This window comes from Mustela nivalis (genome assembly GCF_964662115.1).
Source record: "Mustela nivalis genome assembly, chromosome: 4".
In the NCBI taxonomy this organism is placed as follows: domain Eukaryota; kingdom Metazoa; phylum Chordata; class Mammalia; order Carnivora; family Mustelidae; genus Mustela; species Mustela nivalis.
Window position 1 is genome coordinate 58,128,640 of NC_139023.1, and position 18,090 is coordinate 58,146,729.

The window sequence follows — 18,090 nt, forward strand, 5'->3', positions numbered from 1 at the left end:
CTGTGGAGGCAACCTACTCCAGAGGGATAATTCTCCTCTCAAAAAGAACATAGAATGTTGTTGATACCTTATTCCAAGAGTGGGGAAAGAAGTCTTTTTATAATATACCATATTTCAAACCAAAGTAAAGCAGCAATAATTATAAACAGTCATGTACTTATCACCTAGTTTTGTCATATCTTTAAAAATGTAGTATATTTGCTTCAGGTGCTTTTTAAAAAAATATTAACAGATATAGTTGAAATCACTTATGCCTCACTGATCCCAATCTCTCTTATCTCGCTCAAAAGGGAGCCACTGTTCTGCAATTGCTATATATATTTCCATAAAAAATATGTAGCCTGATGTCGCATAGTTTAGGAAGAGGGGATCATGTTAGAGAAAGTGTCTCCCCCTTGTTTTTTCATTTGGCATTATGCTCTCAAATTGTGTCATATTGATATGTATAACTCTGATTACTTTATTTCAGTTGCTCTTTGGTATTCCATTGTGTGAATATACCACTGTAATTCTCTTTTGCTTTTGCTGGTGGACATTTGGGTCTTTTGCAACTTTTCCCAATTTCAGAGTGCTGCCGTGCATGATCTTGTACCTGTTTCCCAATGCATATGTCATTTACCTGGAACTTAAGTGTGGAATTGCTGAGTTAGTGGGCACCTCTTCAGGGATGTGCCAAATTATCCCCAGGTGGTATACCAGTTATAACTCCACACCTTCTCTTTTTTGGTTTTACCAGACTGGTGAATGTTTGCTAATCTGACAGCTATGAAATAATACCTCTTGTTTTCCTTGGATACATCTTCACATTGTGTTGCTCCATGAGCTGGAGGAAACTGGCTGTGAAGTCACTGTGCAGAGTCCAGTGACCTCATCCCTCCATAAACCCATTTATTTACATTCTTCAAATGGGAATCACGGAGCTTACATGGTTGCTCTGAGGACCCCATCAAAATGACTTATAAAGTGTCCTTCCAGCTGCCATGCACACCCTAAAATAAGTATTGGAATGAATAAATACTTAACTTTTTTTTCCTCTTTTTTGTATTTATTAATCAGAGATATCCAGCGGCAGAAAAGACAGTACAGAAGGCTTAAGAGATCACAGTGTTGAAACAAATCCTAAAGAGGTGGGTTTGCATAAGAAACTCAAGTATTCATGTTTTGTATATAGTGCTTTTGTACAAAGGCCTTAGTTCTTTGTATGAATTAAAAATTAAGTGGCTCTCCATATCACTTTTATCTGTTTATATTCTCGTGTAGGTAATTATTGGTAACTATGTCCACATTGCAGTCAGGAATGCTAAATGTTATTTCTTACACTGTCTTTCCTCAGTTCTTTGCTAGGCCACTGAAAGAGGAGAACACTACCAATTAATTTAGGACATACCACTGATTGTAAGACATATCTTGACTTCAGAGATGGGAAAAGAAGCAGTATGTTGTTTGTTTGTTTTTTTAAAACATATTTTAAAATGGTTGGAATACAGTGACTAACCAGAAACATGTTCTAATGTTTTGTATGGATTTACATTCAAATACAATACAAAAAAAAAAAAGAAGACTCAACCTTACAAAATAAGGGTCATCCAAATCTAGATGCTGAAAGTGTTATTCTAGGTTTTTAAAAAACTTATTTCAAAGACTAAAGCTAATAAATGTACTGTCATTTTAGTAGATTTGGTTCCAAATTCTGTTGACGTTAATATATAGTCATTCTTGATTCCAGGATGAAGAGGAAGAAAGGCAGATGCCTAAAAGAAAAAGAAAGAAGCATTACCCCTCTTCAGAAGATGAACTGGGTAACATATTTAGACCATATATATTCCTTTTTCAGACATCTTGGAAGATCATATTATTTTTACATCCAAAATATTGGGCCAATATCAAAAATTTTGAGAGGAATAATTGCTTACTTGTACAGCTCTGGAGTCCAGTTTGTATCCAGACTTGCTTGACATCTACAGGGCTTTTTTTTTTTTTTTTTTTTTTTTTAATTTTATTTATTTATTTGACAGGCAGAGAGGCAGGCAGAGAGAGAGAGGAAGGGAAGCAGACTCCCTGCTGAGCAGAGAGCCGGATGCAGGGCTTGATCCCAGGACCCTGAGACCATGACCTGAGCCGAAGGCAGAGGCTTAACCTACTGAGCCACCCCGGCGCCCCTCCAGGGCTGTTTCTGAAGTTGATTTAGAAACTACATTTTTACCTGCAGAAGACCCAAACCCTGGAACTCAAACAGACCCACACTCCCTCTATAACCTGTGCCTGGGACCCAGCCAGATGCCATCTAACTCCTTTTTTATATCATCAACAGATGCCCCACAGAGCTAGTGAAGCATGTTAATAAAAATTCATGTAATAGCTCTTGTGTGCTTCATACTGTTGATTTTCCCACAGTCTATAACAGTGCTATACCACAGAACTTGCCACGTTGATGGAAATGGTCTTTTGTCTAGTACAATAGCCACTAGCCACATGTGAGTGTTGAGCAATTAAATGTGGTTGGTGTGAATGAAACACTGGATTTATAATTGCATTCAATTTTAATTACTCAAATTTCAACAGCCACATATAGCTAATGGCTACCATATCAGATGATACAGAGACTTATACATTGATACCTGGCATAAGGTACAAATGTAACAAATATTTATTAAGTAATATGTGAGAAAGAAAGGATAAATACTTTCCTTTTTTGGTTAGGAGTATGTAATTATTTTTTAATTCTTGAGTTCATATTTTAGGTACTATTCATGTATTTTATACACATTCATAATAACTGTGTGAGTTAGGAATTATTACCGTTTTATAAATAAAGAAATTAAGATTCGGCAAGATTATGACTTTATTCCCACCAAGTAAATCTGATTCCTAAACCCATGGTCTCAATCACTATGCTGTACCTCCTAGATGGTAACACATTCGGGAAGTTAAACAGATCTCTGGGAACTTTGTATGCCCTAAGCCCTTACCATAGAGTCTTCTAGCATATTGATATCAGCTAAGCATTTGTGGATTTTTTATTTTATTTTTTATATTTTACTTTCTTGGTTTTGCAGGGGCCACAGTCAGTGTTTAGTACTTAAATCACATAAGTACATTTAGAATAACTTTTCTCTTCACTGTATCACAAGACTAGAAAAGAAGTCTTAAACTGTCTTAAAATAGAACTGTGCATTTCATTTTTCACTTAGCTTTTATTCCTTTGTGATTCTGTCCAAACTGATTTACAGATGATAATCCAGATGTCCTAGATTCCAAAATAGAAACAGCACAGAGGCAGTGTTCTGAAACTGAACCGCAAGATATAAAGGTATTCTTTCCATGTATTAATTTTAAGTTTTGGGGTAACCTAATTTCATCACTGTGAACACTTAATATTCTTTTTCATTCTAGTATTCTTTTTACTTTATGTATCTCTAATATTCATTATATTATAAAATGTATATTTTTTAGGATCCTGCAGGAAAAAAAAACAAGTACTGCACTTTATTATTTTATACTGTGAGAGTGTAATAATTTCAGTTTGTATATAACCATTGCTTAGGTTTCTGTTCAATGATGTCATTGACTTCAGGCTTCTAGGTGCTTCCTTCCAAAGTGTCAGATGCTTTACCACAGATGTGCTTGTATCAAAACATTAAAATACAGTGATACATATTATGTTAAAGTTTTAATAACCTGCCTTCTCTCTTCTTTACTTCCTGCCTCTAAAATATAAGTTGCCCAAGGATTGGCCTCACTCATTGCCTTTTTTTCATATGGTCTTATTTTCATCTGATGATTCAGGGAAGTGGCTCACAAATTTTATTTCTGTTCCTGCTCTCTAGGCCCAGATTTCTCCATTTCCTGCTAGATAGCTCTTCTTAGGCATGCTTCCATTTCTGAGACTCAGTGCTGCTCATTGTCTATTCCAAACTAGTTCCATCTTTTTTCTCTGTCTTTCCCTAATTTATTTTTTTCCACCATGTTCCAAAAGTGTTTAAGTTAACTTATAGAAATATATGCAGTTGAATTCTAGCTTACTAAAACCAGTTCAGAGTCTCTGTTTTCTGCCAGTGACTGATGAACTAAATAAAAAGTAGTCAAAGAATTTTTAACAACCAAGCAGAGAGTCATGTATCGTCATGAATTTCAATTGGTCATGATGAGGGAAAGAAACAGGATTTTAACCCCATCCTTCCACCTGCCCTATCTATCTAAAACAAGAATCCTGAGACAGTACTCTTTAATTTGGAGAAAGGCAGGAATATTGAAGGGGTATCTTTTTATTTTCCCTTCAATATCATGAAAGTTTTTTAATGCAGAATTTAACTAAAATATACCAACCATTTTCACTAAGAAATCACATCTAGATAATGTTTTCAATGTTTATAAGACAAATATTTAGAAGACAATTCTAATTTTATATTTTAATTTGTGTGGGTTGGGGTTTGTTTTGTTTTTTACATACTATATCAGTATTAAAGTACAACATTTTGGTATTTCATGCTGAAAACTGTTTTGCAACTAAGAGTGAATGATTCAACTGTTGAGAGACCGTTGCTCTAAATCAGCCTACCCTGATACCCTGAAATTCTCATAGGTGCTTTCCCTCTTTATCCCTTCCCCCTAGTCCCCTCCTCCAACACCCAATAAAGAAAAGAAATCTGTTGCAAGTTCCTATCAGTTCCTTCTTTGGAGTTTCTCTCAGAAAGATAAAATACAGGATGAGGGAGGAAAAGGCCGATTCTATTTTGCAGGGAGGAAGATAGTGCCCTTGTTGCTTTATGGTTGAGTTTTATCTCATTCTGTTCCACCTTCAGAATTTGTATCTCTTTGTATAGCCTCACTAGCTGCAAAAAAGAGTTACTTTTTAAAATTCTGCAACAAACTTATTAAAAAACAGCTAGAAATTTGCTTTTGAGATATAAAGGAAAACCTTGGGGAGGACCAGTGTGGCAGGGTTAAGAAGCTTCTTGTATTGTTTAACTTCTCCACAGGAGGAGAACACTGGAGATTTGGAAGGATTATCTAAAACAAGTTCTAAGACAAACAGCACTGCTTCAAGGGCCATGGATGAAAAAGGTGAGTATACTATACAGACTTGGATGAATTGTTTTGAGATGAGACTCCCCTCTCACCAGGCTTCGTAGCCTAAACCTCGCCAACTTGTTTGCCCTCCCTTGAGAATGTACTTTATACTCACAGGGCTTGGGAATCATTTTGAATTTGGGTCTTAACCCAAAGTGTGCTTCTTATCAGTTAGCCAGACTCCTGCTTGTTAACTTCAGTGGCATAGGCCCACGATGACGTACATGTGCATGTGTGTCTGGGGCCGTGCAGGACACCTGGGCAGGTGTGGTGGCCATGTGGCTGACTGTGGTCCCCAGCCCTGAACAGAGCTCTGCTGTCTCTGCAGACGAATACAGCAGCAGCGAAGCTGCTGGCGAAAAGACAGAGCAGAATGACGATGACAACGTGAAATCTCAGGAGGTAGGGGATGTCTTTTTTGTATCTTCCTGTTCAGATATTTAAGTACTAATGGCAAATAAAATACATTAAGTGCTATTACCTAAAGTTTTTGTCAAGTGCTTTTGAAGTAGTTCATTTTTTTAGTGCAGTGGGACACCCTTTCATACTGTGCATTTTATCAGTGTCAGTTTGATTAATTTTGGTCTCTTCATTTTCATTTCATCCGTACATTTGTTTGAGACCTATTTCTGTCAAGACTGCATAGGATAAGCCCAGAGCTGTACCTCAGTTGTTAAGTCACGTTCCTGTCCTGGCAGTGGGGCATGGCCGAGTCAGGCAAGTGTTTAGGTCAGAGAATCGGGCTGCTGTGCCCTGGAGTGTGGACAGGACAAAATGGGCGCAGCACAGCAGGGTGTGCAGAAGGCCTACAGCTGATGCCCAGTGGAACCCAGTTTTGTGAGGCCCCGTGGGGGATTCCTGGAAGGCAGCAGGAGCAGGCCAACCTCCAGCCCTGCCCCTCCCTGCCTCAGGGGATTTACAGGGAGCCTAGTGCAGGGAGGAATCCACTGGCCTGAGACAGGCCCTAAATCAAGGGAGACAACCTATACACCAGACACATCTAGATAACCATTACTAAGTTTGTCTGACACCCTTTTTTTAATTTTATTTTTAAATTCAAGTTAGTTAACATGTATTATTAGTTTCAGAGGTAGAATTATGATTCATCAGTTGCATGCAACCCCAGCACTCATTCCATCAAGTGCCCTCCTTAATACCCATCCCCCAGTTACCCCATCCCCTCACGCACCTCCCCTCCCACCACCCTCAGTTTGTTACCTAGAGTTAAGAATGTCTTCTGGTTTGCCTCCCTCTCTTGTTTTTATCTTGTTATATTTTTCCTTCCCTTCTCCTGTGTTGATTAGTTTTGTTTCTTACATTCTACCCAGGACAGCTTCTTAATAGTTCCTATTGTTTTCTCACACTTCTGTATAAGAAGTTCAGTGGCCTCCTTTATTTTTCGTAAGGGATAACATTTGGTCACAAGTGACTAGGACTAAATCCAAATTTAAATGTGCATGCATACCGATTGCCAAAGTCAAAGTGGACACAAAGTGCTCACTTAGATTACCTCATCATAGATTCACAATACAGTTCTCAGTGTTTGTCAGGTGATGGAATGCACAGAGAGAAATGAAGCACAGGGGTCATGTATTTTTTTAAATACAAGTGACAGGATCGGAGACCTCTGAGGAGAGAACTCTAAATTTTTATTGCTTTTTTTCCCTCCCTTTCCCCCTTAGGAAGATCAGCCAGTAATTATTAAAAGGAAAAGAGGAAGACCTCGTAAACACCCCTTAGAAACAGCATTAAAAACAAGTAAGTATTTGTTGTGTTTTCGGTTCACATGCAAGACATTTTCAGGGGGTGCCTGGCTGGTAGAGTGTGCAGTTCTTAATCTCAGAGTCGTGAGTGCAAGCTCCATGTTGGGTATGGGGCCAACTTTAAAAAAAAAAGACATTTTCAAACTGATTTTCTAAATGAGATTTTTATTTTTTGTTTTTTAGAAGAAGACTGCAAAACAGATATTGGCATTGTCACTGTAAGTAATTGTAACAGACGAGAACTCTGGGAGTTCTTGACCTGGATAGTGTATACTGCAATATTTGTATTTTCCACTACTTTATTTTTTCAAATATTAGAAAAGTATTAAAAGAATCCCTTAAATAAAACACTGAATAACCATCTAAATAATATTTCAGTTACTAATGTCTTTACATAAATAGTCTTCAGTCTGATCCCATCCTCACTTGTGAGTTTTCTTATATAAAAATTATCTAGGGACTTCGCTTCTTGTCATCCTTGATTACAATACAGAAGATGGTTGTTTTATACGGTTTTTAGGTAATTACTTCTTTATGGAACTCTCCTCTTATTCCTCTCTGTAGAGTTCCTCTCATAACAAAACGTACACTGATTTCAATGCAGGAAAATCCTCAGTGACACTTTATCTTTTTAAACTTTATCTTTGACTCTGAAGTGTATATTCAGCAAAAATCATTGTATCAAGACTTTATTGCATGACAGCATTAATAGAAGGACAAATATATGTCCAGTGTCCTAAAAGCAAATGAGGTTTCAGCCTCAGCTTTGCCACTTACTCCCAGAACTATGATGCCGAGCTGATCATGTGACCCTCTTAAAGCTCCTATTGGACATAAAGTAGCATAATAATACCTATAGTGCTCATCTCAATAGAATTATTACAAGACAGCAAAACGAAAGCGCCATAGGCAAACACATTTGTCGACACATAAGACATCATGGGGAATATGAGCAGTGGCCTGGCTGCGTCACCTCCTGTGCCCCCTCCCAGGGTTGCAGTGGAATGGCTGGGGAAGAGGCTCGTGGGAGCCCTGATTGTCTTGTTGAAAGACCATGTGTTCAGAAGCATGGCATCTATATTTGCTTGGTATTCTTAATTAGCTGCAAAAGATAGGTTCCAAGTACTCTGCCTCCATAATAGAGGTCCTAAACCTGCCTTGCAGAACAGATGACTTTATTTGTGATGATGACTAACTGCTGACTTCAGTTTTTTGTTGGTTTAAATTTAGGTAGAACAGTCTCCACCTGGCGGCAAACCAAAATTAACACAGACAGGTGTGTACCTAGAGCATTGTTCTGCATTGGATCCAAGGAAGGGGTGGGGGCAGCTGGCTATTGGGGAAGGTTTTAGAGTTTCATTGTTTCACCATGAAGTGGATTAGAAGGTTGTCCTTTTAGCCCTGGGAGACTACAGCTATTGGCTTTTCTTGTGATCTGAGCTCTTGGTTTTGGAAGTCTCTAGGAAGCCTCCAGAGAGAAGGATAAAGGCAACAAAAAGTAAAATGGGGATGACATTGCTGCGTCCAAATTATAATGTACTGGATATGTTTAAGGGAGAAATAGATCAGCCTGGGAACTAGGCACTCTTACCAGGAAGTTGGGAATTTACTCAAGAGCCTATTATTCTCAGAAAAATAAGAATTTTGAAAGCAGCCTGTGTAGTTTCTAAAGCCAGAGTGCAAGAGATAAAACTGTTTCAGTTATTTTTTGTCCTCATTCCAAGGAGAGAAATACTCCAAAATGTTGACAATGATTGGCTCTGGGTGGTTAGATAATGGGAACATTCCATGTTGTTAACATTGCCTAAATTTTCTGGAATTTTTACAATGTGTATATATTAATGTCTTGGTTAAAATTTTTTTCTACATGACAACAGCAAGACTGGGGCACCTGTAGCTAGGTTGATTAAGCATCTGACACTTGATTTTGACTTAGGGCATGATCTCAGGGTTGTGAGATCAAGCTCCATGTCAGGTTCCACACTCAACAGGGAATCTGCTTGAGATTCTTTCTCCCTCTCCCTCTGCCCTTGCCCTCAGCACACACGCTCTCAGTCTCTCTCGTAAAATCTTTTTTCTTTTTTAAAAGGCAACAAGGCCTTTTGGTGAGTTTCAAAGCGTTGGCATAGGCAAAAAAGATGAATGTGACAACTGTTTTGGATAAAATAAATAGCTGATTAGATCAGGAAAGTATGTACATAATCTGACCAAGGTAAAGCAAATATGTAATTTAGAAACCTTTCCACGTAGTTAACTGTGTGTGATCTTGTGATCATATTTCAGTTTTTCTTGTCTCTTGGAAAATTAAGGTTAATTTATTATTTTTTTTACAAGGGGGAATTCTGCTTATGTTTGGATTTTAACCAGTTTTATTCATAATTTTATAATGTTTTGAATCAATACAATGAGAAATAATTATAAAGAAACCTTTATAATTTGATTACCCTTTAAGGATTGTAATTTGAGCTGTGTGATTATGTTTTGAGGTTTGGCAGCAATTTTCCAAGTCTGGGTAATGATGACCAGTTATGACAGGCTTCTTTGCTGTAAGCCTTCTTGGTATAACTCTTCTGTCTACATCAGTGTACTGAATTTGCAAAAAGGGTGATACATGGACCTCGCCACCAGTGAGAAGTACCTTTGGGTTGTCGAGTGTCTAGGGAGCATCCCTGAACTCTAATTTCAAACAGTCCATTAAACTAAACTTCATTTTCCCCCAAGATACATTGTCAGAAAATTGTAACTTCTACAGAAAGCAAATATATAAAGAGTAGGCATACACAGCCTAAAATAACTTAAATATGTACTTTTCTAATTGCTCTGATGGAACTGTTTATAGTCAAGAGAACTCTAGCTATTGCACTACTTATTAGTCCTGTGACTGAACAAATTACTTAAATCAAGTTACTTGAGTCTCATTTTTCCTAACTACCAAAGGGGTATCATAATGGAGAGGGAGCTATATAAGTTATCAGCGAGATCTGTAATCCTGACCTGTGGGTCCTGGTGTGGTTTGAGGGCTCCGCAGATGTCCCTTTCCCTCCTCTCTTTCTGGGTGCAGAGCATTTGATCTGAAAGGGACCATACAGGTGGTCTGACCCTTTTATCTTATGGATAAAAACTGAGGCTTGAAGAATTTAAGTAATTTTCTCAGATTGCATAGGTTATTTGTGAAAAATCTGAAGTACATTATCTGGAGGTCCTTACTTGTATTCGAATGTACTTTCTGCTAGGTATTCTGACTCCAACTCTGCTTGCCTAATATAAAATAATGTTGAATTGTTAAACAGTACATTAATCAGCACTGGTACATTCAGAGACAATAAGCCAGACTGTTGAAAAGTTAATTTTATACTAAGAGAGTGTTAATGCAGACATTTTCCTTTTCTTAAAGATGAGTCCAATAAAGAAACCACTACCCTACAAGAAAGAGGTATAAGCAACGTAAGTGTCAGTTTTCTTATCAAGGTATGTCCTTTAGGTACTGAACAAGGTATGTTCAATTAACCATCCTTTCAACTTTAATTTTATTGCTTCCAGGACGATGGTGAAGAAAAAACAGTAGCAAGTGTGCGTCGGAGAGGAAGAAAGCCCAAGCGTTCACTCACTCTGTCAGATGATGCTGGTGTGTTTCTGGCACATTTCTTAATTGCAGGGTCTTATCATTTCAAAATCCCCTTTTTTAAGAGTTTTTCTCTGGATGAGGAAAAAATCTAGTGGGGCACAGTCAGTATTAATATTACATAAATATGTGTGAAATTACTCTAATCCCATGTCAGAAATGGTACATCCCAGATGCTTTTCTGAGTACATGTGAATTTTTCATGAATGCTGGCTGTGAACTGCCTAAGTAAACTATCCCAAATGTGTTTGAGATTAAGTTAAACAATTGTGAATTGCAAGTGCTGAAACAAAAGGAAATGGAAAACCACTTCTTCTGCCTCCAAGTCCCTAATATCCTACATTCTAAACTCCATGACTCTCCTTTGGAAGTGTCTTGGGGAATTGTACAACCCAGGTGTTACCCTTCTATTTGAACAGAATCTTCAGAGCCAGAAAGAAAACGCCAGAAATCAGTTTCTGAAGCCACTGAGGACAAGAAAGACCAGGATTCTGAGGAGGAAGAGGAGGAGGAAGAAGAGGATGAGCCCTCAGGAGCCACTACAAGGTCCACCACCAGATCAGAGGCTCAGAGGTAACGGGGGCAACAGAGAGCTTCCAAAGGCCTTCACCACCTTCTCCATCAGACAGCAGCTTTGGCTTTCATTGATTCTCTTTTCATTGACTCACTCGTGCCACAGTGTAAGCCATTTCCTTTCATTTTATCTTAAGCAGAGAGCACATGCTCTTAGCCATTGGACACTGCAGTTCTTCTTGGAGAAACCTGCCTTGCATCTTAAACAATTGTTGAGGATCACACCAGGCTTTGCCAGGTTCAAAATGCCTGTTCGGTAAAACGCATTCAGTTCCTGTACAGATATTTATTGAGCCTCAGTAGCTATCTCAGATACTATTCTGGGCCCATGGGTGAAAGCAGGTCTTGTGTATACAGAACAGTCCCTACATGTAGTACGCCCAGGTCAAGTGCAAGAGAGAAGGCAGGCATACCCATCACCATCATAGGATGCTTGGAATTCTGCAGTGCTATGGTATAGGTTGACATGTGAAATTGCCCATATGCAACCATGTTTTACTAACATAAACTAATTTCATGTTCCCAAAGTTTATTCTGCCAAACCCCAGTATGGCCAGAAGCCCCTGGAAAAAAGTGCCATGGTCAAATGAGTTTCAGGAATGCTGGTGAATTCCTTTTCCTTCTTAAGTCACAACGCACATTAAAATATTAAGAGCCTGGCATAGTCCTAAAAGAAAGAAACCTGTTAAACTTTGAACAAATATTATTTGCCAATTATACCCCAAACCTATTAATACCAGTGTTCCTTTCCCCACTGCACATTTTGAGACATATTGCATCCCTTTACTATTTATCAATCTACAATTTACTATTTATCAATCTAATGCAAAAATATTTTCCATTTCCAAGGTGATTCAGAAGTTGTTGATTTGGTATCATCTTTTGTCATTTCATTAGCCATCATTAATCAAAAAGTTCAGGAACATTTATTTCAAGAGTATCACTTACTATACCTGTCACCGAAGTGTAACAGTAATAATGTCTTGTGTTTATATAAAGACTTAAAATCAGCCTATTTCTGTTCACTTCATACTTGCATATTATTAGCCATTCATGCCATGGTTTGATTTCTCAAAAGAGTCAGATTTTAGAGCCACAAGACTTTAAGAGCTCCCACAGCTGAAGGTAAGGTGGGGTCCCATATTTGTTTTTAGATGGAACAACTCAAATAAATGGAAGAGACAGAAGCAAGTTTCCTGCTGATGGGAGAGGCTGGGGGTGCTGAAGCACACAACCCCAGCACCACCACTCCTTAAACACCCACACAGAGGTCACCCAGGACAGCAGGGCCCCACTTCAAATTGTTTTGTAGGTCAAAAGGCCCCACTTCAGTTAGTTTCGTAAGCCAAAAGTAGTGAGGTTGCCCTTTTAAACTTCGTTCTTTGAAAACAAATCTTATTTGACCTGTGATTCTGTAAATACCTAGACTGTCAATATTCCTCCTTAACGGACCTTGAGAACTGTTGATTTACAAATGAATCCTTTTCTCTTTGTTTAGATTCGTCAGCATCAGTCTCGGTTCCTGGGCTCTGGCATCTTCCTCATTGCAGATTCTTGGGGTTGGCTGGGGTCTTCATGGGTTACTGCCTCACTGTCTGCAGCAGCAGCTCCTCTGCGAAGGTCTTTCTGCTTGCAGGTTCCTTGGGGACAGGGAAGCCTCCTTCTCCTCAGCATTCTCTTCCTTGTGTCCAGTAGAAGTCGGCCTCCCTGAGGCATCTGCTCTTGTTCTAGTTCTGCTCTTGGGGCTTCTCTGCAGCCTTTCCCTGAGCATTGGAGGGCAGCTTCCAGGTCTTCTGTTTCGATCCCCCTCCTCATCCCTGTTTGTTCAAGAATTTATCTGCTCTCCTCTGTAAGGTTCTACACAGAGCGTGGGCTGATGAACTCCGAAGAGGGTTGCCCCACCTTATCCTGGGGTACCTGCTTCCACATGCACCCAGTCTCTGTTCCCTCCACTGGACTGGCACACTGGCTCAGCGAGTCCTTTCTCTTACAGTTTCATTGGCAAGCCTGCTCTTCCATCCCCTAGTCCTTGTGCAGTTGCCTGCCTGGACCAGTTGCAGGGTCTGACCATCTGGCCTTGTGAATTATACTATTTTTACTATCCTGGCCCCTTATTCTACTCTGGTGAGCACTTGAGGAATTGTCATCTTGTCCACCAGTGTATTGTTTATTATCACAGAGTCGTCTTTCTCTAAAATCATGACAAAAAACCCTGCATAGTAAAAGCAAAGACACCGTCATGCAGGCAGGCAGTTGTGGACCACATCAGACCTACTTTTTACCAACAGTCCAGAAAACCAACCATTTTCTGCTTTTTTTGTCCCCATTCTCTGCCTCACCCATGAGGAGCGTCGTCCTTTCTGAAGTGGTCCTGGGCCTGGCGTGTTCAGTATACCGCTGCCCAGTGTTTCTGTCATCTGTTTCAGAAGGCATCATAGCAAGCCATCAGCACGCGCAGCATCCACGTTTGGCAGCCCAGAAACCATTTCTGCTAGAAATCGCCAAATATTAGCAAAAGAGAAGTTATCTACCCGCGAAAAAGTTAGTAAATCTCCCCCATTAGGAAGGTAAGTCCCTGCTTACACTTGAAGTCATCTTTAATCCCCAGAGACTATTTTTTGGTACAGTAATGTTTCCTTCCCAAATTCCTTTTAAGATTTTTCTCTTGCCACATAACTATCTTGGGATCATTGGTTTCCCAAATGGAAACCCACTCCAGAACGCACGCGAAAAAGTTAGTAAATCTCCCCCATTAGGAAGGTAAGTCCCTGCTTACACTTGAAGTCATCTTTAATCCCCAGAGACTATTTTTTGGTACAGTAATGTTTCCTTCCCAAATTCCTTTTAAGATTTTTCTCTTGCCACATAACTATCTTGGGATCATTGGTTTCCCAAATGGAAACCCACTCCAGAACGCACTGGGGCCGCAGAAGGAATCTCAGGCCTCATTTCATGCCCTCCTCTACAGACTTGCCTTTGTGAGCCTTACACATGGGCTCCTGTCCACCAGGACCAGAGGTGAGGCGTGTTTCTTCCCGAGTGGTCCCAGGTCCGAGTACTTGGCTAAAGTGGCGCAGCGTGGCCAGTTGCGTCACAGCCCAGAATCGTTTCTGTTTTAGCCAGCATGTTAGAGAAGCAGTGGGGTAAACAGAGTAAAACAGTCACTTCCAGCTCAGCCCTGGCTGGCTCCCACCGTCTATAGCCTCGTTCATCCTACCACTTCCCACAGGCTGCGCCCAGCCCTCCTTTGTGGCCTTGGCTTGTGCTGGTTCTTGAGTGCCCTTGCCCCAGCTGCCAGCAGGCCAGGCACTGCCATCCTTCCCACTCCCTCTTTAGGAGGCCCCTGCTGCTTTAGTTCCTTTCTGACCTTCCCGCAGCACTACCAGCCTGCTATGCACAGGATGGTGGTGTATGCCGTCTCTGAACTCTAAGCTTCTTCCTTGAGTCTTGTCTTACTTTCTGTACATTTTAGCATCGACAAAGCTAAAAGACTCTTCACAGTGTACAAAAACTGTCATGGTCTTCCTAGCATATGGGTAATGTAGTATGTGTTATCAGCCCCATGTTCTAGAAAAGGAAGCACAGCAAAGTGCCAGGTGTCTTTCATACGCATTCTCCCACTTAATCCTCATTAAGTGAAATGTCATATTTATCCTTATTTTATAAGTGAGGGAAGGAATCTCAGGAAGGTCTGGTCCATATTTCTCAAAATGGAATTGCAGACCAGTCAGGAAAACTCAGTGCTAAGATTCTGGGTAGGGCCTGAGAGTCTGCATTTCTAGTAGCTCCCTGGTGATGCTGGTGTCACTGGTCACAGACTACACTTAGGGTGCAGGAAAGGGCTTGGGTGACCCCCTGAGCTCAGACAGCCCAGAGGATGCACCGTGACTCCGAGCTGCTGTCCCCTGCTACATGGAATCTTGCACAGCACTGGCGTGCCCACTGCTCTCCAGCCCCTCTCCGTACATGCATGTATGTCGAAATTGTATCCTATGCAGCATCGAGCGACTCGGTTCGAGTTTACTCACTTGTGCCATCAAAAGAACAATAAGAAGACCTGTCTTATCAGTGCAGCTCCATCAGTCCATCTCCTGTAGTCTTGGTTTTCCAGGCCTTTTTCTTCATGGATAGAACTGTGGCTGCTTGCTGATATGTGCCTTTGTGCAACATACTGGGGAGAGGAAAAGGAGTAATACCCAGCAGTGGCCCTGGAAAAGGATCCTAGCGGGGACATTTGTCCATGACTTGGAAGCTTTTTTGGCACCACCCACACTAAAACTCTGTTTTGCAGTACATTTGCAGAATGCTCACATTCTGCCGCTATCACTGCAACAAAACTTGCACATTGTTCAAAATAATGACTGTATCCTACAGCTGGCAAAAGCCATCAGGTAATTGACAGTGGTAAGCACTCAGTTGAAGACACAAAGTGCTGTGGATATCCAGAGAGCATCTTACTCTCTGGTGAGGAAGGCTTGGAGGGCTTGCTTTTGAACTGGGACTTAAAGATGAGGATGTCTGCTAGATGGGAGGTATGGGGTGATCTCTAAAAACTCACATGCCAAAGCATGAAAATGTGAAAGAATGTCCTGTGTTTGGAATGGCCGCATTTTGGCAGGACTGTAGTCCAAGGTGGTGCAAAAGCCAGGGCAAATTATAAAGGACTCCGTGAATTCTCAGGATGACTGATCCAGAGGGCATCCGATAATCAAGAGGAATATACGTATAAAAGATAAACAGGACAGTGACCTGATTCATTGGGGTTTCTGACAGATAAATCTGGCAGATGGGAGAGCAGGGAGATTGGCCAGAATGCTGCTCTGAAATTCCCATGCGTTTTCTGACATTGCCGGCTCTCCTCCATAACACTGTCCCATGAGACATGATCGGGCACCACTCAGACATAGTCCACAGTCCTCTACTCCCGCTGGTCGCCTCAACTTGGGACAGCATGTGGAGGACTGACTGGCTGTTGATTGTTTTGTAGATAAAAGAACTAGGACCCAGAGAAGAAGGTAGATTTGACACAGGCCGGCACCGGGAGTGTGACCAAGCTGGAACCGGAGCACGGGCCTCCAAGCTCCTCTCGGGCCATTTGGGTGTGAGCTGGTCAGCAGATGACCAATTAGCACTGTTCTTCTAGAGTCTCCTCTTCTATATAATTGTGACCCGGGTTTTCTCTTCCTGGCTCTCAAGTCAAAAACTTTCCCTGTTTTAAAGAATTCCCAAATTATTGAAGCCGCTCCTTTCAGCTCTTACCACTACCTTGATTTTTGTTTACTGCAGATCGAAGGCCCAGCTCTCCCCTTCTAGCAAGCGCAAGAGGGAAGCCAGCCCCCCCGGAGCCCGAACCAGAGGCCAGCAGAGGGTGGAAGAAGTCCCCTCGAAAAAGGCCAAGCGGTAATCCTGGCCTCCACTGCCCCTGGCTTGTTGGGGACACAGCCAAGAGAAGAGAATCAAGCCTCGGGGCCATAGCTTTTTTTTTTTTTTTTTTTTAAACCAGGGAAAGGACATGCATGTGCTCTAAGTTCCTAGGTGCAAGCTTTTTCTCATTCTGTTTTAAACAGCTTTATAAACTATTGTTCATAGAAGATATTATGTACATTTATTTCAGATAAAGGAAAATAAGTTTACTTTGTATCTGAACTCAAAACAAAGTAGTTGTATATTTTAACATTTGAAATTGGGATTTCCCGATGTGACACATCACTAATGCAAACCCTTCCAGCCCATCAGACACCAGGCTGCCTACTGGTAATCTGTGTACAGTATATAAACATGTAAAAATAGGTTGTATTTTACTCTATGTATGATGCTAATCAATGAACACTTTATTTATTTTACAGAGAAAACTTATCTGTGAACTTTACTATATATCTGTTTATTTTATTTTATTATTTTTTTTTTATATAAAAAAAAGAGGGGGGGTTTTAAATGCTATGCAGTCATTAGTAGAAATGTTTTAGGATGCTGCCTGCCTTGTAACTCTCTGAAATATGATCTGGCAGGAAATACAGAATCTTTTCGCATGTATCCAAGTGAAGTAGTTTAGCTCAAGAAAGGGTCTGCATTGCTTCTCTGCTCACAGTTATGACTGTTTTTAAGAATGTAACTTGTTTTTAGATTATGCTCGCATCTGTGACTTTACTTCCAGCCCCACTGGTGTGAAAGGTTCTGGTTCAGGTAAAGTTACATCCTGTCACCTGCAGCAAACATGCCTCTGTCATTGTTCATTCTTCCCCTCTGTGCTTTTCTGAGGCTTCTGCCCATTCTCTTTCCATATTGTCCTTTTCAGTGAAGGGAAATGCATCGAGATTAGGTCACTCATGTCTATCGAGCTTCAGGATTTTATGTTGTTTTATATGCAATTATTTCAGGATAGAAACTGGCTTTATTGCCAGATTCTTTTTTAAACATGTTTTAACTCCCATATGAACAAACTGTCCAACTTAAGTTTTTCATAAAATTAAATTTTTCTTAAGATCAAATTTGTCTCTAGCAATGATGTGATGAGTTGCCAAATAATTGAGATTATTTTAAAATGTTTTGTTCATATTGTTTTATAATTAAAATTTACATTCAGTGTGTGTGAATTTTTTTTGACTCTTAATGTAAGGTGGATATTTCTGTCATTTTACATGGTTTCTTACAAGATTTATATATAAATTATAAAATGTTTCCAAAACTTGAGTGGTAAGAATTTTTTTTCTATATTTTAAATTTTCTCCCTGTGGAAACCATTTCTTCTCTCCAAATACTTGGTCTTAGGTATATTGTTCCATTTTCACGTTCAAATATGAGTCCATGATGGCCTCCTGGTAGAATTGAATGTTGGATCTGGAAGGGACCTTGGAGACAAGGAACAAGATGAATTTAACCAAAGCCCAAAATGCTAAAGTGATTTTTCTTAAAGTTGGTCAGGAGAAGCCAGAGTAGGTCCCCAGTAGGTTCCCAGGCTCCAAAGTTCCTGACCAACAATCTCTGCCCTGTGAGTGTGAGGTTGGTTACACACCTGAAGATGTGTTCTCAGCATGTTCAGTTTCGTCACGCCTGCTCTGAGCA

General features: G+C 40.3%; 1 protein-coding gene across 3 annotated transcripts in view; it reads left to right on the forward strand.

Annotated features, from left to right (window-relative positions):
* Nucleotides 1-17,713, forward strand: part of BOD1L1 (biorientation of chromosomes in cell division 1 like 1) — a 54,579-nt gene extending 36,866 nt beyond the window's left edge. Inside the window, exons 15-27 of one of the 3 annotated variants that reach the window (XM_082727454.1) lie at nt 1,057-1,127; nt 1,727-1,799; nt 3,231-3,310; nt 4,980-5,064; nt 5,399-5,472; nt 6,753-6,828; nt 7,017-7,051; nt 8,064-8,109; nt 10,228-10,277; nt 10,374-10,458; nt 10,875-11,028; nt 13,455-13,595; nt 16,315-17,713. In XM_082727454.1, the coding sequence (XP_082583580.1) occupies nt 1,057-1,127; nt 1,727-1,799; nt 3,231-3,310; nt 4,980-5,064; nt 5,399-5,472; nt 6,753-6,828; nt 7,017-7,051; nt 8,064-8,109; nt 10,228-10,277; nt 10,374-10,458; nt 10,875-11,028; nt 13,455-13,595; nt 16,315-16,432 (1,088 nt within the window). In that variant the 3' untranslated portion in view covers nt 16,433-17,713. The remainder of the gene's footprint in view (nt 1-1,056; nt 1,128-1,726; nt 1,800-3,230; nt 3,311-4,979; nt 5,065-5,398; nt 5,473-6,752; nt 6,829-7,016; nt 7,052-8,063; nt 8,110-10,227; nt 10,278-10,373; nt 10,459-10,874; nt 11,029-13,454; nt 13,596-16,314) is intronic. The other 2 variants (XM_082727455.1, XM_082727456.1) reach the window with 2 other exon arrangements.
* Nucleotides 17,714-18,090: the final 377 nt, after the last annotated feature.